This window comes from Cherax quadricarinatus, chromosome 68, assembly GCF_038502225.1.
Source record: "Cherax quadricarinatus isolate ZL_2023a chromosome 68, ASM3850222v1, whole genome shotgun sequence".
Lineage (NCBI taxonomy): Eukaryota > Metazoa > Arthropoda > Malacostraca > Decapoda > Parastacidae > Cherax > Cherax quadricarinatus.
In genome coordinates this window covers 9806356-9832790 of record NC_091359.1, presented here as the reverse complement: position 1 = coordinate 9832790, position 26435 = coordinate 9806356, and the positions used below count along the sequence as shown (strand labels likewise).

Below are 26435 nucleotides of genomic sequence, written 5' to 3'. Positions count from 1 at the left end.
GACATTGGTGAGGGGCTCTTGATCTAGGGAATTGGATCAGTGCTCCAGTTCCCTGAATTAAGCCTGAATACCTTCCATCTCCCCCATAGGCGCTGAATAATCCTACGGGTTTAGCGCTCCCCATGATTATAATTATATTATAAGCAGTAACTTATGTCCAGTGATTGTAAAAATGTATTCAAGGAAATAATGAGCACATTGTGATTAGCTGACATAATTTTGTATGTTTGTGAACGTTTAAAGATCCAGGAAAGCTGATATGATCACAGGTATTCCTGACAAGTCTTGTTTAGTCATTCGTGAATATTTTATTGTACGCATTTTTTTTATTGATGTCATGTGGTGTATACACAGTGTAAACCCATAAATGTTTTCACGTAAAAAGTTTATAATCAGTGCTGAGCCAGATGATTATTTTATGTCATAAAAATATGAATGCCTTTGTCCCTCGAATTTGTGATTTCCAACTATAAGTGAATTAGCTCTCCCTCAAGCTGCTAGCCAATTCGCTGACCTCTTGTTTACCCCTGCAAACAACGGGTCCTGGCACAACCTATTGCTATGTGCAATGGCTGGCTGTTCCACCAAGGAGGGACAAGTCCCTATCAACATCTGTTATTAGGGCAGTAAATGCATTCCCTAGCGGTGATTATTAAATTCTGATATATATTCATTGTCTTCTATTTTTCATTGTATTCCAACAGATTGATAATTAATTTTCAGTGTGAAATATATTATAATTTAGTATTCTTAATTTTTTGTCATAATTCTTGTGGTCCACTTATTCTATCTTCATCTTTTATTCAGTATTTTATATAATTTGTTTTTTGAGTCACTTTTATATAATTTCTTATTTGCCACATTTGATTTTTATATTAATGTAATATTATCGATAAGGTAACAAGAGGACTCTAATGGAAATAAGTCACTCTGACTTTTTTGGTTATCCTAGGTTCTCAACACATAGCTGCTATGTATGATAATCTTTTTAACAGTATTTGTGTAAACCTTAATAAACTTGCTTAAACTATTTTCGTGTTAATTAAAAAGTGCGCTGAAAGCTTTTGTTGCGCCTGTTTCATTGTATATGAGGCTTATTTTCTGGTTGACCGCAAATGTTCGCTGTTAATTGAAACAACGTTTCGCACAGGATGAAACTTGTCACTTTAAAGTTTGAACGGTAGGAAAATGGTGTCTATTCGCCAGGTATTGCCGCTTTCTTGTTGAGGGTTAAGGTGGTAGATATTGAGAGGGACTAAGTCAGAGTACGTGACAATGTTAGATCTGTTTGGGATAGGTCATTACCTCTCAGTTTTCGTTATGTTGTGGTAACTCTTAACATTGATCACATCTCTTTCGAGTCGAGGCTTTACCAGTTTAGTTGTCAGTGATCAAAGTTTCTTTTCAGTACAAGTTGCTCTATTTACTTAGATTATGGACTTACTGACGTTGTCTTATGCCTTTCTTGATCTCTTGTTATTTGGCGGCAGATTATCACGACTCTATTCGTCTTCTTGTTAACTATTCATAGTCGGTAAATACAGGTCAATAAGGTTAAGATTCCAAATTCCTTGTTGAGGAGAGCTTTTACCCCTCGACCATTCACTTCATGTAAGTTTTCTTTTTTATATCTTGATAATTGTCCTCCTGTAGGGTTGGCGTAATTGCTCACATTTAAAAAACATAAATGTGATGAAAACTTTTTTAAACGTTTCAGTAAAACAATTTAATAGGCTACAGCAATGGTACTTAACTTTTTTATACTTAACTAGAGAAGAAACATCATAAGTTATGGTGAGCATTTCGGGAAACTTTCGCTAATCATGCTTAACAGTCGTCTAATACACAGGCACTTACTACTAGGTAAACAGGAGTAGCAAGTGTAAGGGAACATGCTCAACGTTTCACTCGTGAGCTGAGGGCGCTTAATGGCCCCCAGCACCTGCTGGGGCCATTAATTGGCCTCCAGGACGCAAACCACGCCTTTCGGCCAACACCTAGATACCTGTGAAGATTGAGACACTTATGCAACATATGGGAATCTTTATTCAGGAAACGTTTCACCACACAGTGGCTTCATCAGTCCAATACAAAGTAGAAAGGCGTAAGGAGAGGAGGAGTACCTACTTGCTGCTAGGTGGACAGGGGCAGCAGTTGTAAGGAAACATGCCCAACTTTTCCACTCGTCCGGGATCGAACCCAGTCCCTCATTCTGGAGTTAAAAACAGATGCGCCTGATGAAGAGTAAATATAAAATATTTATAAGCCACCGGACACCTAGCCAGAATGTCATAGCCAATTACAGTATTTTTTTTAATGAAGCAGTTTCCTTTTCTTCTAGATAACTCAGAACTAATTTAAACTAGTAATTTATATGTAGGTTATTTTATAAAAAGAAATGACATTTGAGCTATAGGATGCCGGTTTGATTTGTTTGTAGTTTGGTGCCGGAATTTATTTGCTACTAGTATTTGATACATATTTTCCAACAATGCTTTTGACCAGCATACTTTATCATATTTTATTAAGTAATATTCCTTTGAATTGCAACTGGCCAGATTGTTTCTTGTCCATCATGGATTAAACAATCTTGTAATTATAAATTTAACTGGAAAGGTTAAATATGTTCTTTTTTTATAAAAAAAAAGAAAACTGGTGGGCAATGGTTTTTAATCCAGGTAGTGAAAAGTGGGTTACTCACTATCGTGCCAACCTTGTCTTGGGTATATTGCATCATTTGTTTTAATTAAGTAATTGCTATCAGTCTGAATTATTCTTCACCACTTAAGTCATTTTAAAATAGCCTTGCTAATAAAATCAGCATTTATGTATGTATAAGACTTTAGGGCTTCTTGTACAATATGTTGGAGTTACAGGACTGAACTGCTGGTCATTGACATGGGATTGACGTTGAGTTAGTGGTTGTTGGATTTTCGATGATGTTTGGGGGAGGGAGGGAAAGGATGTGTGTAGTTGTTCATTGACGGGGTTGGAGTGGAGGAGGGTAAGAGAGCTTGCTTGGTCGAGGAGGTTGGTGGTGGTTTGCTACCGAGGGACTGAACGGGTGAGTGAAATAAGGAATACATCTATTCTTGTCCTTTTCCAGCCTAGGATTGGGAAAAATAAAGCGTGCTTAATTCTGGTTTCTTTCCCTGTCTTTTCCCCACTTCTTTTTCTATGGTGTCTCGCAGTCAATAATAACAATATTATTATTATTATTATTATAATCAAGGGGGAAGCGCTAAACCCGGAGGATTATACAGCGCCTGGGGGGGATGTGGAAGGCATTCAGGCTTAATTCGGGGAACTGGAGCACAGATCCAATTCCCTAAATCAAGAGCCCCTCACCAACATCAAGGAACCTTCCTTGAGGGGAATAATAACAATAGAGGACACGACCCTCAACCATGCTTGCTATGAATAACCACGGGGGTTCAAAGCTTCTCATAAAATATAAACACATTAGCGATGACGATCAAAAACTACCACATTTGTGTCAGGCCTTTCATTTTATGCAAAAGTTATCTAATTACCCTAGATTCAACATATTCCTCCATGCCTGGACAAGATTTTCTCATCTGATAACATAGAAAAATATTTTCTCGTATTGTTTAAACTATATAATATTTAGGGTATAATTTTTTCTCTATACCTAGTCTCCTAGTCGTGCATTTCGGTGTCCCAAGTTTAGGCCTTCATAAGTATGATGTTTTATCATACCAGCAGAATGTGCTGTATTATAAATGTTTAGCCACATTTGCAAAGAATGTGAATGTAGGCAAACCTAACGGATCACACTTCATCCACATACTATCTAGTATTCAAGTTTAAAATACTTATTCAGTTTTAATGATAAAAGTATGTCATTGGTCTGAGGAAGTGTCTTGTTGCTCTTGTTTACTTAGCCGTACATAGTTACCCGGATGTTAGCTGACTGCAGTGGATTACATCCTTTTAGAGGATTAAAGGATCCTAATGGAAATAAGTCACACTGGTTGGCTATCAGATCACAAATTCTTCGGGTTAATATTTCCGAATGAAGCATTTGTCCTTGGTCGAATATGCTTTTGTTTACGATAATGGTTCCTCCGCATTATAAATGACAAAAATCCTTAACTGGAACTTCTTTCAGTTTGTAGCACATACTGAAACAAGGTTTTTGCAATTCAAATTATACACCAAAACAATCCACTTTTTTACCTCGCAACTAACTTGACAAGTGTCTTCATAGGATAGGAAATTCTCTCATCAATTCTTAGCGAATGAGGACGTATGGGCAAATCTGCCTAGATTTGTTTCCCGTTTTCTCCAAGCAGTAAATAGGTACCCAGGTGTTAGCTGATTGGTGTAGGTCACAGTCTGAGAGTCTTCATGATATATTCAGTATACCTTAAAGATCTTCATTTTCTGTGAGGAGACAAGAACGAAAACGTGTTGCTCCATAGGGGTAACTTCAAAAATTGTGCCATTCATTACAGAGTATCTTTATATCTTTTATTTACTACAGGTACATGTACATGGTATACAGGCCTAGCTGACATCAATGACATACTACTATATAGAAAGCCGCTTGTTATGCTGATCATTTCGGGCAAATTAGGTCAGTGTCCCAGGATGCGACCCATACCAGTCCCCTAACACCCAGGTACCCATTTTACTGATGGGGAACATAGATAACAGGTGGAAAGAAACACTCCCAATGTTTCTACTCTGGCTGGGAATCGAACACAGGCCCTCGGCGTGTGAAGCGAGAAGGTTAGCCACCAGGTCACATGTTTAGCTAGTAAGTTATATATAATATATATATATATATATAATATATATATATATATATATATATATATATATATATATATATATATATATATATATATATATATATATATATATATATATATATATGCAATAAGATCACAGTAAACAGGTGATTTCAGAATATGCAAAACAACCACTCTGAAAGAATAGAGAAATTCCAAGCGCTTTCGTGACTACTCACATTATCAAGGAACTATGAAAGTAAAGCATCCAAGGAAGCTATATAAGGGGTCTGGCCAGCCCCTCACTATCAGAAACCACAACGGTTAAACACCTGACGCGCGCCGACCCAACTTGGATAGGTCCTTTGCACAACTCGCCCACAAACTATTCTACCCAAGAAAATTTAAAAATTATTATTTGTCCAGTGTATTACTAAATTCTTCCCAAATTCTATTATAAATGGATCTAATTTATATAAACCAAAGGAAATATTCATATTATTGTCAAAACTGCTTTTTATGAAACGAGATTCTTTCAGAGTGGTTGTTTTGTATATATATATATATATATATATATATATATATATATATATATATATAGTTGAGGAACTTTTAAATGTCGACGAAAAAAGGGAGGCGGTAATTTCATGCACTGGCCAGGGAGGTATACCATCTTTTAGGAGTGAAGAAGAGCAGGATGTGAGTGTGAGGGAGGTGCGTGAGGCATTACGTAGAATGAAAGGGGGTAAAGCAGCTGGAACTGACGGGATCATGACAGAAATGTTAAAAGAAGCGGGGGATATAGTGTTAGAGTGGTTGGTATTTTTATTTAATAAATGTATGAAAGAGGGAAAGGTATCTAGGGATTGGCGGAGAGCATGTATAGTCCCTTTATATAAAGGGAAGGGGGACAAAAGTGATTGTAAAAATTATAGAGGAATAAGTTTACTGAGTATACCAGGAAAAGTGTACGGTAGAGTTATTATTGAAAGAATTAGAGGTAAGACAGAATGTAGGATTGCGGATGAGCAAGGAGGTTTCAGAGTGGGTACGGGATGTGTAGATCAAGGGTTTACATTGAAGCAAATTTGTGAACAGTATTTAGATAAAGGTAGGGAAGTTTTTATTGCATTTATGGATTTAGAAAAGGCATATGATAGAGTGGATAGGGAAGCAATGTGGCAGATGTTGCAAGTATATGGAATAGGTGGTAAGTTATTAAATGCTGTAAAGAGTTTTTATGAGGATAGTGAGGCTCAGGTTAGGGTGTGTAGAAGAGAGGGAGACTACTTCCCGGTAAAAGTAGGTCTTAGACAGGGATGTGTAATGTCACCATGGTTGTTTAATATACAGTGGAACCTCAAAAATCGAACTTAATCCGTTCCAGGAGCTAGTTCTAATTTCGAAAAGTCTGAAATTCGAATCAATATTTCCCATAAGAAATAATGGAAATACAATTAATCCGTTCCAGAAACCCAAAAATATTCACACAAAAAAACACATTTTATAGAGATTAATTAGTTTTACATACATATAAAATAACATACATATAAAATAATACATACATATAATATAAAATATAAATAACATTTTTACTTACCTTTATTGAAGATTGGTGGTGGCATCTGGAAGATAGGGAGGAGGAGCGAGGGAGTTGGGGTTAGTGTTTGGAAGGAGAATCCCCCCTCCATGAGGACTTCAGGTAAAGCCCTCTCTGGGGTTACTTCCCTTCTCTGTCTTTTAATGCCACTAGGACCAGCTTGAGAGTCACTGGACCCCTGTCTCAAAAAATAACTGTCCACAGTCCTCTGTTTCTGGCGCCTCTTTAACATTTCCCTAAAAAGGGACATGGTTCTGTCACTGAACTTGTTGCAAAGATGGCTTGTTTCAGCTTGTTCAGGGTGGTACTTCTGCACAAACATTTGGACATCATTCCACTTGGCACAAATCTCCTTAATCTTCGAAGAAGGCACCTCATCCACTCCCTCCCTCCCTCAACAAGTCTCACACCGTTGTTAGGTAAGACACATATGCAACAGTTAGGTATCTTTATTATGAAACGTTTCGCCTACACAGTAGGCTTCTTCAGTCAAGTACAGAAAAGTTGATAGAAGCAGAAGATACTTGAAGACGATGTAATCAGTCCATCACCCTTAAAGTTTTGAGGTGGTCAGTCCCTCAGTCTGGAGAAGAGCATTGTTCCATAGTATGAAACAATATGGAGATGAAGTGACAGGTTGGAGCTTTTTATAGCGCCAAGAGGTGAGACGTAGGCCACTAGGAGAGGTAAGAACTCAGATGCTGAGAGGTCAGGTCCCTCTCAAATCCAGCCGCTCTCACTAGTGGAAGTTGTCGAAGTTGATTGCAGGTCTGTACCAAGATACCCTTGTGTTGCAGTGTCTGACAGATTGAACATTAAAATGGTATAAAATACCGACAGGTTGTTAGGTAAGACACATATGCAACAGTTAGGTATCTTTATTATGAAACGTTTCGCCTACACAGTAGGCTTCTTCAGTCAAGTACAGAAAAGTTGATAGAAGCAGAAGATACTTGAAGACGATGTAATCAGTCCATCACCCTTAAAGTTTTGACTTGGTCAGTCCCTCAGTCTGGAGAAGAGCATTGTTCCATAGTATGAAACAATATGGAGATGAAGTGACAGGTTGGAGCTTTTTATAGCGCCAAGAGGTGAGACGTAGGCCACTAGGAGAGGTAAGAACTCAGATGCTGAGAGGTCAGGTCCCTCTCAAATCCAGCCGCTCTCACTAGTGGAAGTTGTCGAAGTTGATTGCAGGTCTGTACCAAGATACCCTTGTGTTGCAGTGTCTGACAGATTGAACATTAAAATGGTATAAAATACCGACAGGTTGTTAGGTAAGACACATATGCAACCTGTCGGTATTTTATACCATTTTAATGTTCAAGTCTCACACCACTCTCATACTTCTGTATTATTTTCTTCTTCACATCTATGGTGTTTCTCACTTTCTTTACCACAGGGGTACCACTAGCAAGTTTCTTTGGGCCCATGGCAGCTTATTTCACAGTCCCACAAGCACTAAACACAACGAAATAATCGTAAAATGTGTGAATGAGAGCGCAGGTTAGTGTTCGCTCAAGCATAAACAAAGCAAGACTGCTCACGGCGCCTGTGCGGGGACGCGGACAGAGCGGGCCAGCGGACAGGTCCCGTACCCGGCTGTCCGAAATTTGAAACGCGTTCGGTTTTTGGTACACAGTTTGTCCGAAAAATGGTCTTATTTTCGAAACGTTCGATATTTGGTACGTTCGATTTTCAAGGTTCCACTGTATTTATAGATGGGGTTGTAAAAGAAGTAAATGCTAGGGTGTTCGGGAGAGGGGTAGGATTAAATTATGGGGAATCAAATACAAAATGGGAATTGACAGTTTCTTTTTGCTGATGATACTGTGAACATGGGAGATTCTAAAGAAAAATTGCAAAGGTTAGTGGACGAGTTTAGGAGTGTATGGAAAGGTAGACAGTTGAAAGTGAACGTAAAAAAGAGTAAGGTGATAAGGGTATCAAATGATTTAGATAAAGAAAAATTGGATACCAAATTGGAGAGGAGTATGAAGGAAGTGAATGTTTTCAGATATTTGGGAGTTGTCGTGTCAGCGGATAGATTTGTGAAGGATGAAGTTAACCATAGAATTGATGAAGGAAAAAAGGTGAGTGGTGCGTTGAGGTATATGTGGAGGCAAAAAACTATCTATGGAGGTCAAGAAGGGAATGTATGAAAGTATAGTAGTACCAACACTCTTACATGGGTGTGAAGCTTGGGTTGTAAATGCTGCAGCGAGGAGGCGGTTGGAGGCAGCGGAAATATCCTGTCTTAGGGCAATGTGTGGTGTAAATATTATGCAGAAAATTCGGAGTGTGGAAATTAGGAGAAGGTGTGGAGTTAAAAGTATTAGTCAGAGAGCTGAAGAGGGGTTGTTGAGGTGGTTTGGTCATTTAGAGAGAATGGATCAAAATAGAATGACATGGAGAGCGTATAAATCTGTAGGGGAAGGAAGACGGGGTATGGGTCGTCCTCGAAAAAGTTGGAGGGAGGGGGTAAAGAAGGTTTTGTGGGCGAGGGGCTTGGACTTCCAGCAGGCGTGCGTGAGCGTGTTAGATAGGAATGAATGGAGACGAATGGTATTTGGGACCTGAGGAGCTGTTGGAGTGTGAACAGGGTTATATTTAGTGAAGGGATGCAGGGAAACCGTTTATTTTTATATAGCCGGACTCGAGTCCTGGAAATGGGAGGTACAATGCCTGCACTTTAAAGGAGGGGTTTGGGATTTGGCAGTTTGGAGGGATATGTTGCGTATCTTTATTACGTAAATTCTTCTAAACTGTTGTATTCTGAGCACCTCTGCAAAAACAGTGATTATGTGTGAGTGTTTACCTGGAGACCTGGAGAGAGTTCCGGAGGTCAACGCCCCCGCGGCCCGGTCTGTGACCAGGCCTCCTGGTGGATCAGAGCCTGATCAACCAGGCTGTTACTGCTGGCTGCACGCAAACCAACGTACGAGCCACAGCCCGGCTGATCAGGAACCGACTTTAGGTGCTTGTTCAGTGCCAGCTTGAAGACTGCCAGGGGTCTGTTGGTAATCCCCCTTATGTATGCTGGGAGGCAGTTGAACAGTCTCGGGCCCCTGACACTTATTGTATGGTCTCTTAACGTGCTAGTGACACTCCTGCTTTTCATTGGGGGGATGTTGCATCGTCTGCCAAGTCTTTTGCTTTCGTAGTGAGTGATTTTCGTGTGCAAGTTCGGTACTAGTCCCTCTAGGATTTTCCAGGTGTATATGATCATGTATCTCTCCCGCCTGCGTTCCAGGGAATACAGGTTCAGGAACCTCAAGCGCTCCCAGTAATTGAGGTGTTTTATCTCCGTTATGCGCGCCGTGAAGGTTCTCTGTACATTTTCTAGGTCAGCAATTTCACCTGCCTTGAAAGGTGCTGTTAGTGTGCAGCAATATTCCAGCCTAGATAGAACAAGTGACCTGAAGAGTGTCATCATGGGCTTGGCATCCCTAGTTTTGAAGGTTCTCATTATCCATCCTGTCATTTTTCTAGCAGATGTGATTGATACGATGTTATGGTCCTTGAAGGTGAGATCCTCCGACATGATCACTCCCAGGTCTTTGACATTGGTGTTTCGCTCTATTTTGTGGCCAGAATTTGTTTTGTACTCTGATGAAGATTTAATTTCCTCGTGTTTACCATATCTGAGTAATTGAAATTTCTCATCGTTGAACTTCATATTGTTTTCTGCAGCCCACTGAAAGATTTGGTTGATGTCCGCCTGGAGCCTTCCAGTGTCTTCAGTGGAAGACACTGTCATGCAGATTCGGGTGTCATCTGCAAAGGAAGACACGGTGCTGTGGCTGACATCCTTGTCTATGTCAGATATGAGGATGAGGAACAAGATGGGAGCGAGTACTGTGCCTTGTGGAACAAAGCCCAAAAAGAAAAACGAAAGTTTCTCTTTTTAAATTTAGTAATATATATAGGAGAAGGGGTTACTAGCCCCTTGCTCCCGGCATTTTAGTCACCTCTTACAACACGCATGGCTGACGAAGGAAAAATTCTGTTCCACTTCCCCATGGAGGTAAGAGGAATTAAACAAGAACAGGAACTAGAAAGAAAATAGAAGAAAACCCAGAGGGGTGTGTGTATATATGCTTGTACATGTATGTGTAGTGTGACTTTAAGTGTAAGTAGAAGTAGCAAGACGTACCTGACATATATATATATTTATATATATATATATTGGCAGTTTGGAGGGATATGTTGTGTATCTTTATATGTGTATGCTTCTAGACTGTTGTATTCTGAGCACCTCTGCAAAAACAGTGATAATGTGCGAGTGTGGTGAAAGTGTTGAATGATGATGAAAGTATTTTCTTTTTGGGGATTTTCTTTCTTTTTTGGGTCACCCTGCCTCGGTGGGAGACGGCCGACTTGTTGAAAAAAAAAAAAAAAAAAATATATATATATATATATATATATATATATATATATATATATATATATATATATATATATATATATATATATTTGTTCTGATTGTGTATTTACTGTATTTAAATTCGATTTGTTTACAGATCAGCGGCATGAAGGATAAGGAAAAGGGCAGGAAGGAGGACTGGTACCTCCCGTGGGTGATACGACCAGAGCTCCTCCGCACCCACCAACATTGGCAGAGGGGAGGCACACCCACCCCTGGTTCCTCGCCCTCTACTGGCTCCCACTGCTCATCCTCCTCAAGCAACGCCTGGGCTGGGTCCTGTCAGGAAGGATCTCCAGTTCTATGTCAACCGCCAGGATCACCCAGGAAGCGGCCAGTCGGGCCCTCCATCAGCCGTGAGTACCTATATAATTTGTTTACAGTGATTTTTATTAACAAAATTAGTACCAAAAATTTGTGGGATACCTTGATGTATGAGATTTTGCAAATTTAGAGCAAAAGTTAACAATCTCTACCAAACACCCATCACACAAGGTAGGTTACTTGCGTAAGGTAATGAAACCTGTCAGCTGGAGCTGGGAGGCATCAGTAGGGCCTTGAGGCTATTGTCAGACATTTCACTAAGAGCAGAAGTTACGGCAGTTTTTAAGTTTCTTGACGACAAAATAGTTATTTTGGGGTAATGAATTTTGATGTTTAGACATTTATTAAGTTGTGCATTTTTATTATTAGATGTAAATAAAAAGTGTAAAATCGTTTTAGTAGTGTGTAACGAGGATTCATTTTGCAGTTAATCATGTTTGCGATACTGTCAGTAACATATGCCGTAACATATCGAGTAATATCATCAGATTTAATGAAACTGCTAAGATTTACGGAAAGTTAAGCAGTACTAAAAAGTTCTAGTATAACCTGAGGGGCTCCTCTTATTTATACTTGAAATGAAAAAAAGAATTTAATTCGCTTTATTACGAACACTTGCTCACTGTTGTCTTGGCTTTAAATTATTACTTACCAGAATTCCAAAATCTTTTTAGCATTCATGGTTATTCTCTTTTCCAAGGCTCAAAACTTTGAATTTATCTACTATGTTGTTTATGAATAGTGTAAATAACACTGACCCCTGTAGAGCACCGCTTGTGACGCTTCTCCACTCTGATTTATCTACATTTATGCAACTCTGTTGCCTATCTGTCAACCACGCCCCAATCCAGGAAAAACTTTCTCCCATTCCGAGTACTTTCCTCAACAATCTTCGATGTGAAACTATCGAAAAAAGTCTTACTGAATGAAGCTCATATGCACAATATATTTATCACCATGGTTTGCCTCCACAAACACCTTAGTGAAAAAAATTGTAAATTAGTTAAAATGTTAGTTTACCTGGAGAGAGTTCCGGGGGTCAACGCCCCCGCGGCCCGGTCTGTGATCAGGCCTCGGGGGCGTTGACCCCCGAGGCCTTTCCTCTTCCCTTTGGCTATTTCATCATCGACCTTGATTCTTTGTATTTTGTCTTTCATATTTTCTTTAATTTTTATTAACCTAAATGGGAGTTCTGGTTCTGACATGCTCTTGTCTGTTGTTTCTTTATAAGAATATTCTTCCCAAGTCATACTTTGCAGCATATATTGATGCTTAAAAATAGTCAGTTAAAAATATAGACAGTTTGGAGAAACGGTATTATAAATATGGGATTTTTCAGAGACAGTTTCAATAAGCGGTCTCATAAATGTCATAGCCGATTTTGGACTGTCATAAAGGACCCCAATGGAAATAAGTCACTTTGACTGTTTTGGGTTATCCTAGGTTCTCTACACATATGCTGCTATATATGATAATTTATGTAACTGTATTTGTGTATACCTGAATAAACTCACTAACCTGATCTTTAAGAGAGCATTTAGAAAAACGGTTTGAGTCTTGTTGAATTTTTTTTTCGTCCGAGCTTGCAAACAGGTGGAAGGAACTGAATTCAGCATGAGAGCAAAACAATATCTGGAAGTCCGTGTCCTCTCCGAAGACGGTTCTAGCAAAGGTGGAAGCAGATTTTACCGCTGTTTAAACAGTTGACATCGGTATCACCCACATAAGCAGCCTTGTATTAACAAGCAGCTTTTTTTTCCCAGCGTTATACCGAATCTTTGTTTGTATTGTTGGCAGAAAAGCGTTCTTTCATTTTCATTCTTGATAAAATCTGCAGCTGTCTTCACAGTCCTTAATTTTTTCTTATGTCAGTCCGGCAAGTTAGGTGCCTCATAAAAGAGCATTCATTATAGATTTTGCTGTGCTTTGGAAATGTGCAACTTAGTGATGTTGCATCCGAAGTATTGTACGGTTTTGTGTTCATTTATAGGCGCCATTGCCACACTATTCTCTTATCTTCTTTACAATATCATTAATGGTTACCTGTTCATTTTGATATCGAAGTCAAATAGTCCGCTGTATTCTTGAATGCTTCTTTTTTTTTCTAATAAGTACCAATTGGTCGACCTAACTAAACATTTTTCACCATGTTTGTGGACTGGTAGGTTACGGGAACTAGTTTTTCCTGTTAGTAAGGTTTGTGATGTATGCTGATGGTAAATAGCATCGGCGACAATCAGATCTTTAGAAAACTCAATCAGATTTCAGACATTCTGAACTCAGTCATCACAGTACTCTTTGCATATGTTTTTAATGGTTAATTAAAAACCATTGGTTCTTACAAGAAAGATGTCATAGCCTTATGTTTTTCCTGATAATTTTTGCATGCTGACTGCAAAATACAAAATGCTCATTGAAAATAAAATCACAGTGAGAAAGAATAATACGTCCCGTTAAAAATGGCTCTTTCATTTTTATAAGTCACAATTCATGCTATTTTTGCTGTAATTCTTCTGGCTGCGTTGTTTATATAAGATTCTACTGCAGTTTTTCATACTTCACGTGCTCAGTTGATTCCCGTCCCTTTTCTCGAAGTACCACATTTTGTTGACGGTTCTTCAGAGGCTCCTCGCAGATCACAGTTATTACTCATCAAAGCTTAACAGAAACTAAAAGCCTGTTAAGCATGTTTCAACAATGACCGAACACAACAGGTGGATTACGTGTTCAGGTGATATTACATGTACAAATATTTTTGTTATTGCTTCATGTTCTTTTTTTTTATTACATCAACGGTACCCATTCTGGATATATTTTGTTAGTCATGCTGATCAGTCTGCAACACAGTCAAAAATAGTTTTTGGACGGCCATTTTTTTTTTTACACACATTTAAATGTTTGCCTGACAAAAAATCTTATTAAAGATGATCAGCCTGGTAAACTACATAGCGCGCGCGCGCACACACACACACACACACACACACACACACACACACACACACACACACACACACACACACACACACACACACACACACACACACACACACAGTGACGTAATGTAGGCAGGATCCATACATAGTTTTAAGATGAGGTATGATAAAGCTCGTGAAGTAGGGAGAGGACCTAGTAGTGACCAGTGAAGAGGCGGAGCCTCTTCATTGGAGGGATCCCTCCAATCATAATTAGGTGAACACACACACATTTTATATATATATATATATATATATATATATATATATATATATATATATATATATATATATATATATATATATATATATATATATATGGTCTCCGGAAAAAAATTGTTCCACCGCCCAAATACATCTCCATTTTTAATATGTTGTACGGTATGGCTTATAGAATAAGTTTCCATAGAAATTTTTTTTGGTAATTTGTTCCATGTCAAACTACAGATTGAGCTGTACCCTCAGTTTGTCCTTTCTGTCCTTCCTCACACACTTTCCCTCGCATACCACCATTATTCCAGCTGCCAATAATTTACCTCAAGGCAACCAGGGAAAATTCCCTATCCACTTCAACCGCCTGGAGTCTGTCTCCTTCCTCTCCCCATCCTCGTTCCCCTTTTCCTCATTCCTTTCCTCATCTTCCTTCCTCTTTTCCTCCTTTCCCTCTCCTTCCCTCTCCCTTCCTTTCTTCTCTCCTCATTCTGTTCCTCCCACCCTCCATCCACCCTCTTCCCCCTCTCTGCTGTTTAATCCCTATAGGTTGATCTCTCTCTCTCTCTCTCTCTCTACCTTCCAAAGGCTAAACCGCTTGTTTTACTATGTAAAGGTCTGAGACACAATAGGGCTCTTACATCCCTAACTAGTCAGATAAAGAGATGTGAATTAACACTCGTGTCGTTGCCAGCTCTCATCTTAATCATGGTGGCAGCAGAGGGCTTGCCCAATGTCGCGGTCAGGTCCCTGTAATCGCTGCTGATATATCGCGGTCATATCTTCCACCTTCCTCGCCACTCATTACCCGCAGCAAGAGTTGACGCTGTAAAGGGGACGTATAGAATGCTTTCTCCTGGGTATTAAAAGTCATGTAGTATGCACTCTCTTGGGGATTAACGAAAAGGGTGAAATGCTTTCTCCTGTGAATCAAGGGGACTAAATAGAATGCTTCCTTGAAAATAAAGGGGACAAGCAGATTTCTTTTGGGGGGGCGGAGGAGGAAATTGTGGACGGGTAAAATATTCTCTCCCGGAAATAAAGGAAAAAAGTAGAATTATTTCTCCTGGGAATTAAGGGGATTGGTTAAATGCTCGACTGGGAATTAATGGGTAAGATAGAATTTTTTTTATGAATTAAAGGAAAAGGTAGAATTCCTTCTCCTGATAATTAGAGGGAGAGGTTGAAATCACGTTGTTTCATTATCCACATTTTACTAGATAGATCATTTATTTGATGTATTTTTCTTTCTGAATGTGACAATTGGTATACAGTATCAACAAGTAGATAATTAGGATCCATGTGCAACAGTTAGGTATCTTTATTCTGTGACGTTTCTTAATCTACACAGTTGACTCTTTCAGTCGAATACAGACATGACTAATATTAGGACAGAATTCATGGAGAGGTAAAGGTAATGTGATCCGTTCAACAACCTTGAAAAAGTGGTCAGTCCCTCACTCTGGAGATGTGCTGAAGACTGTGAAACTGCACATACCTCCTGGCTGAGGGACTGACTAATATCAAAACTACTGCTTCAAGACAAGTCACATCATCTTTTACCTCTCCACTGCTTCTGTATCCATATTAGTCACCTCTGCATTCTGTTGAAGAAGCCTACTATTAGTGTAGGCGAAACATATTGAAATAAACTTAGCTAACTATTGCACGTGTCAGTTTCTTCTGCTTACATTAAGTATACACTTTCTTTTCGTGTTCTTTTTGTTAGTTCTTATTCCCGCAGTATTTACTGTTCAATATAGGGTCATCTCTGAGACAGGGTCGCGGGGGCGATGATCTCCGGTACCATTAATTAAAAGATACTTCATCAATAATCCAACTTGTACTTACAGACTGAGATGCCATATTTCTTATTTGATTCGATATTTGTGAACCGTTTGAGTATGTATGTCAGGTCGAAGGCGGATGTAGCTATTTCATTGGTACTAACTTAAACCTAATAATCATCACTAATTTCTAAGTGTAGAAGTGTAGACTCGAACTTGTGACCATTAGATTGACAACACAGTACGATAGCTACTTTGCCACCGAATCCCTCCATGTTTTTTTTCCTCTTTTATGATCCCGTCTTTTAACCGTGAATGAGATCAAATATTTGACTTTTCTGCTTGGATGTGGATGTGTAGTGAAGATGTACCTACGACCTGGTCACCACCAGAAAAAGTAGTGGATGTGTAGTGAGGAAAATGTACCTATGACCTGGCCATCACCTGCAAGAGTAGATTTCTTTACTGTTATTGAACTCTGCAAGGTTATGAATCCAGGATAATCTAACAAAACAAAGTAGTGTGGTTTCTTTCTACTGGAATTTCTTTTCTAGCATGCATCCTTCAACAATCGACTGACACCTAAATACCTACTAACTGTTAGTTGAACATCAACAGCAGGTGTAAGAAGACTTGTTTTTACTTGTCACTGTGAACGAGAATCGACCTTAGCAACAGGTCACCTAATACTATGTGGCAGCAAATAACGTACAAAGTTCATACGGTAGTTTTGGGAAGTGAGCTACGTTCACATTTTATAGTTTTTTACCAACGTATTGTGTAATTTTAGGGTAGAAGCTACTAAGAGAAAGCTACTGAGTCATCTTTGTAGTCAGCACGATATTAGGTGTTAGACTAGCTGACGCTAGTTTGTCCAGCTTCGGTACTAGAACTCTCTCTCTCTCTCTCTCTCTCTCTCTCTCTATATATATATATATATATATATATATATATATATATATATATATATATATATATATATATATATATATATATATATATATATATATATATATATGCAATAAGATCACAGTAAACAGGTGATATCAAATTATGCAAAACAACCACTGTGAAAGAATAGCAAAATTCCATAGTTCCTTGATAATGTGAGAGGTCACGAAAGCACTCGGAATATCACTGTTCTTTCACAGTGGTTGTTTGGCGTGTATATATCGTGCTGAATAGGTGAAACTTGCGATTTTGGCTTTGATAGCAACGGCGTTCTTGCTGAATAAGGCAAGCGGAAATTTGTGTATGCAATAATTTCGCAAAAATCATTCTGAACCTAACGAAAAAAAATATTTCATAGTGTTTGTTATTAGGTTATTGTAAACTTATTTAAAATATATTTAGCTGGATTAGGCTAAATTAAATTGCGCTTGTTATAATAAGGCTAGGTAAGTTTTCTAAGGTGCTTTTGGTACAAAATTATTAATTTTTACATTAACATAAAAGAAAAAATATATCTTTAAACATATAAGAGAAATATTTAGAAAGGACGTAATTTTAAATGTAGTTGTGTTCACATTCATTTACTAATTATTATAGAGAATGTACTTAATACAAAGACAGCAGAGACAAACATTGCACTGGTCAACAACCAAAATGCTTTCGAGACAGGAGGAGCAATTTTCCACAAATTTTAGGTCACTGATAATGAATATCATGGTTAAATTTGTTTGTTAGCTCTACTTTTCAATAAAAACCTACGTGTCACAACAGGTTCCAACAGGCTTGGGGCAGTTTCTTACCACACTCACAGTCTCACTGCACTGCCCTTCATTATTGTTCCAGCAGTCATAGAAGGTTGTGCTGTGCAAGTTTATATTTTGAGGTGAAAGGTAGGTGATTTTCTTAGCTAGACACTTTTTAAACTTATAATAAATATTCACTGAGCAAGCTATTGATATGCATGGGAAGCATATTATATTAATTTTATCTTCCTATTGAATGATATAAATACTTCTGCTTAGCTGTCATGCTCTGTATTGTAATGATAAATTAATGAATAAATTTTCTGTTATTTTCTAATTGTTTGTTGTTTTCTTTCAGAGGCCTCGTACTTGTGTGAATAGTGCAGACGACAACTGCTGCATTTGCATCACATTAGCGCCGTATAACTGCTATGGTTAGATAGGCATATCATCTATATTTTGGATGCAGGATTGGTGACCAGGATAAGAACTGGGGTCCACACATATGTTCTACTAACTTTCGCCATTGGTTGAAGAGGAAAGGAATGCCTTTTGCTGTGCCAGTGACATAGCAGGAGCCAACAGACCATACCAACATATTTCAGCATGGTACCTCCAGTACAAAAGGGTTTGTGAAAGAAAAAAAAAGGGGGTCCATTGAATATCCAAACATTCTATCAAGCTATTCGCCCAGTTCCACATGGAGAAGGTCTACCTGCTCCCGATGCACCAACTTCGGTATCCTTCGAGTCAGATGAAGAAAGTGGTGACGAGGGAGAAGGATGATAGTGCTGGCTTACAGAGTGACCGAAACTTTGATGAAGCACACTCCTCTAGGCTACATCTCATAACAAAAGGTAAACTCCATGACCTTGAAACGGTTCTGCAACTACCCAAAAATATGGCAGAGCTGGTAGGCTCTCGTCTTCAACAGTGGAATCTCCTAGCACCTGATGTGAAGATTTCAAAATTCCTTTGACCGTCATCAAGGCTTACAAGAACATGGGATGTAACATGTCACTTAAAATCCTTATCGTAGATAAGTATGTTTATGGAGCAACTTGCAATGTGAACAGACTGACTGATGTTGTAGTGGCCAGGCTTAGGCTTGGTTACAAGTACTTCTGGCAGTTTGGGAGACACACAGATGATGATCAAACTAAATGTAAATTATGTGATCAGGCATATGGTCACTCTCTTGAACACTATGTGCTTAATTGTCCACTTATTGAGGAATACAGAGACAGACAGTATAATAACCTATGTGACATGTCAAGATATCTTATTAATGAAAATAAGATACCAGATATACTAAGCAAATTTCCTAAATTTGCTTGTAACAGATAAGTGAACTATAGATATGTAGATATAAATCCATATGTATTCCTGTTAACCCTTTGGGGCCTAGTTCCTAGGCCTTTTGTGTATCCATATGCTCTCGCGGTACCGTCCACAGGATGGATATGGGGTGCACAATAAACTAGCCACTTCGGTGGCAAAATCTAAAAAAATCTACTTAAAATCCACTTTTTGGAGTCACACATTTAATTTTTTTTTCCAGCGAACTGTGGGACAGTTAGTGACGAACATGGTGAAAGGTTTCACCAAGATATTTCAGCCATGGAAAAATGGTACCAGAGCAAATGTTGCAGAAGAATGCTTGCAGACTATTGCTGGACATTGGCGAGATGATTCTTTAGCCCATTATAAGCGTCAAGCAAAAAAGCGGAGAGTAGGTACGGATTAGAGTTTAAAACCTACAAACATATATTGTATGTTATAATAAAATAATCAAATATTACATGTCTTGTATCTTTAAACCTATAGCCAATAAGCATTTTTCAGTGTAATATTTGGATTCAGAACATGAAAATACATAAGAATTAACAAATCTCATTTAAGAAGCATACAACTTTTCAAAAATTGTTGACCAGTGAATTATTAATACAAAGACTAATCTAGACTTGATCTGGTCTAATTTTTTTGTATTAAATACATTTGTCGGCATGTAAGGTAGACTAGGTTTGTGTGAATGTGCGTATATATTGAATTATTAGTATAAATTGTTAGTTATTAGCCATTTGAAAATATTTACGGGATGCTTCATAACGAAATTGAGTAAAGCGGATAGGATGCCACAGTCTGGGTGTGAACTGCACATTTTTCAAACCTGCCTTGTTTATGTATACAGGCATTAAGAACTTTTATTTTGACAGTGTACTATTTTACAAACGCTAAAGAATGTTGCAAGGTAATCTGGTTATTGTTAACGTAATTAGGAGAATTTTAAGGCTTAAATTAGTGTTGTACAAGGCTTGTCAGGTAGAAAAAAATCGTTGTCCTTATTTATCGGCTTTTATGATTAGTATTTATTTTGTGTGAGTAAATGCACACTTGCAGCTTTCTTTGATTATTAGTCAAAATATAGAATTAGGGTAATTTTTTAGGATTCAAGGTATATTGTTAACATTCTGGCAAAGTAATTTTGTTTAGGAATGTTCATCATAGATGTTTTTGCCATATATTGAACAGACGTTAAAAATTATGCCAGTTACATTAAAAAAAAAGTTTGGGGAGTTTTTCAATGTATATTTTGAATTTTATGTAACATTTGCCAGGGTAGGCTATTCGCTGATTCTGGTGGCTTAGGTTAGCTGGCGTGTTATTCCTCTAGGTTAGGTAAGGTTTGTCAGGAAACAGGACAAGTGTTTCCTGACGAGGGTCTAATCATATGATGACCCGCAGCTGGAGCTTTTGGTCATCTGACTGAGGTCTTCCGCTGGTGTACCGGTCCACCCCTTTAAAAAGTAAGGTTATGATAATGACCTCGAATATTGAACCGTGGTAGTCCTTATGGTCAAAAAAAAAAAAATAATAATCCGTCTGGAGAGTAGATTTAAATCCGGTTACAGCAGTGGGTACGTTGAATTCTGTGGTGTGTATTGCTGTAAAGTAGCTAATTGGAAAAAGTCACGAGGCCATGGTAAATGAGTAAAGGGCTGGGCTTATGCTTTCGAAGAAGGAAAGTGGAATTATCTTTTGTATAGTGTAACCTTGAACTATAATAATTGTGCAGCTTACCAGTGATATTTCATATCTCCATATTTATTATTTATATATCCACATGAAAGATAATAATATGATTTAACCAACCATTCTCTATATATTAATGGTGATATACTGGTGACAATATTTATAGTATAGCAACTCCCATTTAATATTGAGAGAACTGCCATTCCTAACATTTTTTTTTTAAGAATCTAATGGTGATATAGTTATATATTCCTATTAACCCCATTATTGCAGTTTATTGCCTCATAGTACTCTGCCTTTCAGTCAAGATACTGGTCAGGAAGGAAAAAGGAAAGCAAGAAGAAAGTCCATAAAGAGGAGAGGTGGCTAGGAAGAATGTCTAGACGGTGTAAACCTGTAATTGTAATGGCTTGACCTTGAACAGGACACATTATGCATGCCAGTCCCACCTACACGTACCTCCATCCTTCCTCCCTCCCTCTCTCTTTCACTCACTTCCTCCATCTTTCCATCTCCCTCGCTCTATCCCTCCAGAAATTCTTCTACCTCCATATATCTTTCTCCCTCAATTGTATGAGGAGTTATATGCGAGAGGTGCATGTAGCAGTACGTACTTGGCAAGGTCAGACTCCAGCTTCTGGCTCTGCCTTGTAACCTTCAATCAACTATGATTGGTTGCTTGTATCTTGATTACGGTCGTAACTTCTGATGCCTCTAGTTTCTCCCATTTTTTCACGACCCTTAGACCGAAGAAAGTTATTCCTAACGTCCCTTTAAATCATTTGGGTGTTCAGCTTCCGTCGATGCCTCATTGTTCTGATTATTTTAATTTATTCGTAGCCTTCACTTTCTTGTAGAATTCCCCGAGTACTTCGTATGTCATGGTCATATCCTCAACTCTGTTTCTGAAGGTAGAAGTTCTAAAGAGGAAACTGAACCACTATTTGCTCAACCTGCTTGATCAGCCTGTGTAGACCTGCATGCCCCAAGCAGCAACAGTCTGTTTGATCTGGTAGTCAACAAGGAAACCTTACCTCAGGCTGGTTTGTGAGGGCATAAGACTCCTCGAAAGTGGTTACACGTATGAGATTAGTGAGAGATGATTCCTTTTCCTGAGCACTTACCGTTGGTCCGTGTTATTTCTACTTTCTCACGGTATCTACCAACTGTTTTACTGCAGTTTACTTTACATGGTATGAGAGTCAGTAATACTGTTCTGCAGGTTAAAGCTTTGTGGCACTCATCTTTCATGAATATTAGCACTATGTTCACCTACCCTTTTTCTCTCCTGGTTACACTAGGCTAGCAAATATGAACGGCCTTCAGTAATGTATGAGCGCTAGTATGCAGCCCACACCTAAGCTTTCTCACAACAAAGCTTGAAAGGAACAGAGGTTTGCTGACAAACTGGAATAGGAATGCAGACAAAAACTGTGCAGACAGGTTGGTAGGTAAGAGACATAGGCAACAGTTAGGCAACTTTATTCCGAAACGTTTCCCCTACACAGTAGTGTTACCTGTGTGTCTTACCTGCCAACCTGTGCACCGTGTGCAGACAAACTGGAAAATGTTGATTTTAAAATTGCTGTAATTTAGAACAAGAAACATGATCACGACATACTACATACTATGGGGGTATACAAAATAGATGAGAATAGACTAGCAGGGGAGGGTCCAGGACAATGGAATACGGATTAAAAGTGAACATTATATGAGATATATGGATATTAGAAAGCTTATTTAAAGCGTAAGATTTTAAAACAAATGGAATAACGATAAGTACAGATGACTACGAAACTAGAACCTAAAGTAAATATATGATAGGGCAGCAGAGGTAGGTAAAGTTAAGCGTCGGGCTGTGACAGCGCATTCTCGCCCACTGATAAACGTTCAGATTTGAACATCGATGCCAGACATATCGCAGCCGTTTTTATTTTGTTTATTTGTGGTTTTATAAATACGTTTTTTAATAGATATATGTAACCTACAGCGACCCAGCCAAAAATAAAGAAAATGGCAATTGAAAATTTGTTGGCGTTAAGAAATTGACATCGAGCACACGTCAGGAAAGTAATATAAAATAATATTTTGGCTGTGGAACTAGAGCTTAACTCCCATTTTCTATTCAAGGAATAAATAAGACGCACACGTAATCACACATTTGCTATTCCGAATAAGAATATACGACTTATAATGGGAGAAGGTATTTTTTATTGGCTTCTTATGACAAAAGACTTCACTGAGAGCCTTTTCTTAAGACTAAAGACTCGCGTTAATTGAAATTTTCCCTATCGAGTGTTAAAATATAAAAAAGCACAATACTGTGACTGGAACAATACACAAATAACCCGCACTTAGAAAAGAAACTTATGACGATGTTTCGGTCCGACTTGGACCGTTAACTAGGTCGAAGTCGGACCGAAACGTCGCCATAAGTTTCTTTCTCCTGTGTACGGGTGATTTGTGACCTGAGTCTAGTCGCTGCTACACGAGTGCGGGGAGACATGGTGAGGACATTCCACGGTCTTGGCTTCACTGTTAACTGTTTGGATCATATTAAGTGCTGGAAGTGGGCTCGGGGAGAAGGAATGGAGGGAGGGTTGAGGGCTGTAATCAGAAGGACGAATGTGTGCTTTGGGGAAATTGCCTGCTGATGACAGGGAACAGTACGTGCGCTCCTGTCTGTCTTTCTTTGTCGCCGTCTCCGTTCCCTCCCCTCTTCCACCTCCTTCGCTCCCCCCCCCATTCTCTCTCTCTCTCTCTCTCTCTCTCTCTCTCTCTCTCTCTCTATATATATATATATATATATATATATATATATATATATATATATATATATATATATATATATATATATATATATATATATATATATATATATGAAGATTGAGACACTTGTGATGAATGGTTTGAAAAACCGACAAGTTGAAGATTGAGACACTTGTGCAACATATGGGAATCTTTATTCAGGAAACGTTTCGCCTCACAGTGGCTTCATCAGTCCAATACAAAGTAGAAAGGCGCAAGGAGAGGAGGAGTTTGAGGTAATCAGTCCCGCAGCTTGGAGTCGATGTGTTCAGCCCATCAATCTTGTAGAATGTACAACATAGGGCCGTAGACGTGGCTTATATGCTGTAGTGAGGTGAGGCGAAGCAGGAGGAGGTGGGGTCATAGTGGTATCATCCACTAGTCGAAGTAGGTGAGAAAGTGAACGTGGGTGAGAAAGTGAACGTGGGTGAGAAAGTGAATGTGGGTGAGAAAGTGAACGTTTTAGGGAAGGAGCGTGAAGGGGCACCAGGGTATCATGGCTAGGAAGAGAGGACAAGTAGAACTATCAAATCAAGAATAAAGAAAGCATAAGGCAGATATCAAATTTATTCTTCTTTACTATGACAAGAGACGGATCTCCTTTCCGCAGCTGTGGTTTACATGTAGACAAATTCGAGATTTCTTCCCCATCACAGACGGAGACTCATGGTTTTCTGTTAACAGCCTGACTCACCCGACTACTCCAGCTTGTGACCTGGAATTCTACATTTTCATCGCGACCTGGTTGATTCTATACGTTATTATTAAATGGTTTAGAAAACTAACAACCAGATGAATGGGACAATAGTGCAACACTTGAGTATCTTTATTTTAATCTCCAGGCTGAGGGACTGATTAACTCAAATTCCTTCACATATTCCTCCGTGTTTCTCCATTGGACTGATGAAATCACTGGTTGGCAAAACGCTTCCTCAGTAAAGATACCCAAGTGTTGCACTGGTGTCTCATTCATGTAATCCTACACTGAAAGCAGAAACTTTTGTTCATGAAGAGTCACTCATGGCTCGTTGACAAGTTTCTTCACGATTCATGGACATCTGATAAGTTTTATCTTACAGCCATGAACCTCTCATAAGTCCCATGTTAAAAAGTCGTGAACCTCTGATGTTGCTCTCTAATAGTACATATCGCTGCCCCAATTTTCACTCAAGATAATCTGAAGCGTCCTACCGTATCTCTCACCCTCGGTGAGCTGCTGCTTTAAGAAGCAGATTAATTAAGGACCTGATCTTAGACATTTTCACCATGATGTTTATACGTAAATACATGTATGTGTACATGTATGAATGCATAATCAAATTCTGATATCTCATTTCTCTGCAGAGGCAATGTTTTAAAATTAGGTGGAGCGGTTTCATACAAATTACCCTACGTGTATTTTCTTAACAATGCTATCAAATTCGGAGAATCGTCTGTGAAAGGACACGTGATCACTTAGTTGTATTGTAAACAAGAGCTCACAATCGCCTTGAAATTTATCTTCGATTTTGTCAGGCATAATTCAGGGAGCAGCGCTGTATGGCCCTAGCGGTTTAGCGCTTCTTTTTTTATAATAATAATTCAGGGATTAGATTTGTTCGAGAAAAAAAAGCTAAGATAGATGTAATAGAACTAGGCAGGGTTTAGCGCTTTCTGTGACTATAACAGAAGCAGATGTACCCCGAAGCTCGCAAAAAAAAAAAAAAATCGTTGAACTTAAATATATATGTACCTCCCTTACATATATTTTTTCAATTTTTTTTTCTAAATTAATGATAGAGCATTAGTAGTTGATCTATTTTAAATGATTGTGACTCACGAAATCGTAATGACACGATTGCAAACAAACCATACCCCGGCCGGGATTGAACCCGCGGTGCACAGGCACCACTGTGGTGCCTGTGCTAACCTTCCTATGGTGTAGAAATATACCTAGTTGGACGAATTTTATTGTGGCTAGCTGGTCTAGTGGCTAACGCGATTGGCTGGAGTTTTGAGACTCTCTGACCGCGGGTTCAATCCCGGCCGGGGTATGGTTGGTTTAAATGATTGTATAATGTTTCAGGATATTATCTGTATGACATCCTGAAAAAATGCAATTTATTCTTTGAAGGGAGGACTACTACTGCTATAATGAAGATCAGTCATGACCCACTAGGGTCACACAGCGCTGTTTTGAAGGGAGGAAATCTTTGTTCTAAAATCATGAGGAATGCAAGTAAGTAGGATCGCAAACAACAGGATCTTTCAGGTAGAGCTTGTTGCAAGACATTAAGGATAAAAGAAACTAGTCATTAAGGCGATGCTTCAACATCACCCAGCATCTTATTAAGGAACATATGTTGGCCCTTCCTGGCAGGAGACTTGCATAGTAAGCGCACTCAGGCCCTTGGCTTAGGTCAATCTCTGCTCTGTGGCTGCCACACAAGCTGCACCTTTATTACACTTGCATTGTTCTTTGTTTTTTGCACTTTGCTTTACAAGATTAGGTTTAGGGTTCCTAACTTTATTTGCAAGCTAAGAGCTGTTACCTACATCAGCTCATTTGAAAGCCTTTTATTTTTAAGAGTTATACAGATAGGGAAAGGGGTGAAATTGGAGCCATGTATGGGGCAGCGATTTCATTTGGTCAACTGACTTTATTTTGTTGATGAACCATTGTGGTTTAGGGCTTCTTTTTCATAATAATAATAATTTGTTGATGTCATGCTGTACACATACACTCTCTCCTTTGTTTTACAGCTAATACGTTCTACAGTTATGATCCCTTTACACTTATTGAATTCTCTCCCTGATCACATCCCTTTTTTCCTTCTCACTGGAA

General features: G+C 38.7%; 1 protein-coding gene across 2 annotated transcripts in view; it reads left to right on the top strand.

The window, feature by feature from the left end:
- LOC128697766 (pleckstrin homology domain-containing family G member 5) overlaps positions 1–26435 on the top strand; it is a 1323529-nt gene that overhangs the window by 79057 nt on the left and 1218037 nt on the right. For both annotated transcript variants that reach the window (XM_070099658.1, XM_070099660.1), the window contains exon 2: positions 10881–11139. In XM_070099658.1, the coding sequence (XP_069955759.1) occupies positions 10881–11139 (259 nt within the window). The remainder of the gene's footprint in view (positions 1–10880; positions 11140–26435) is intronic.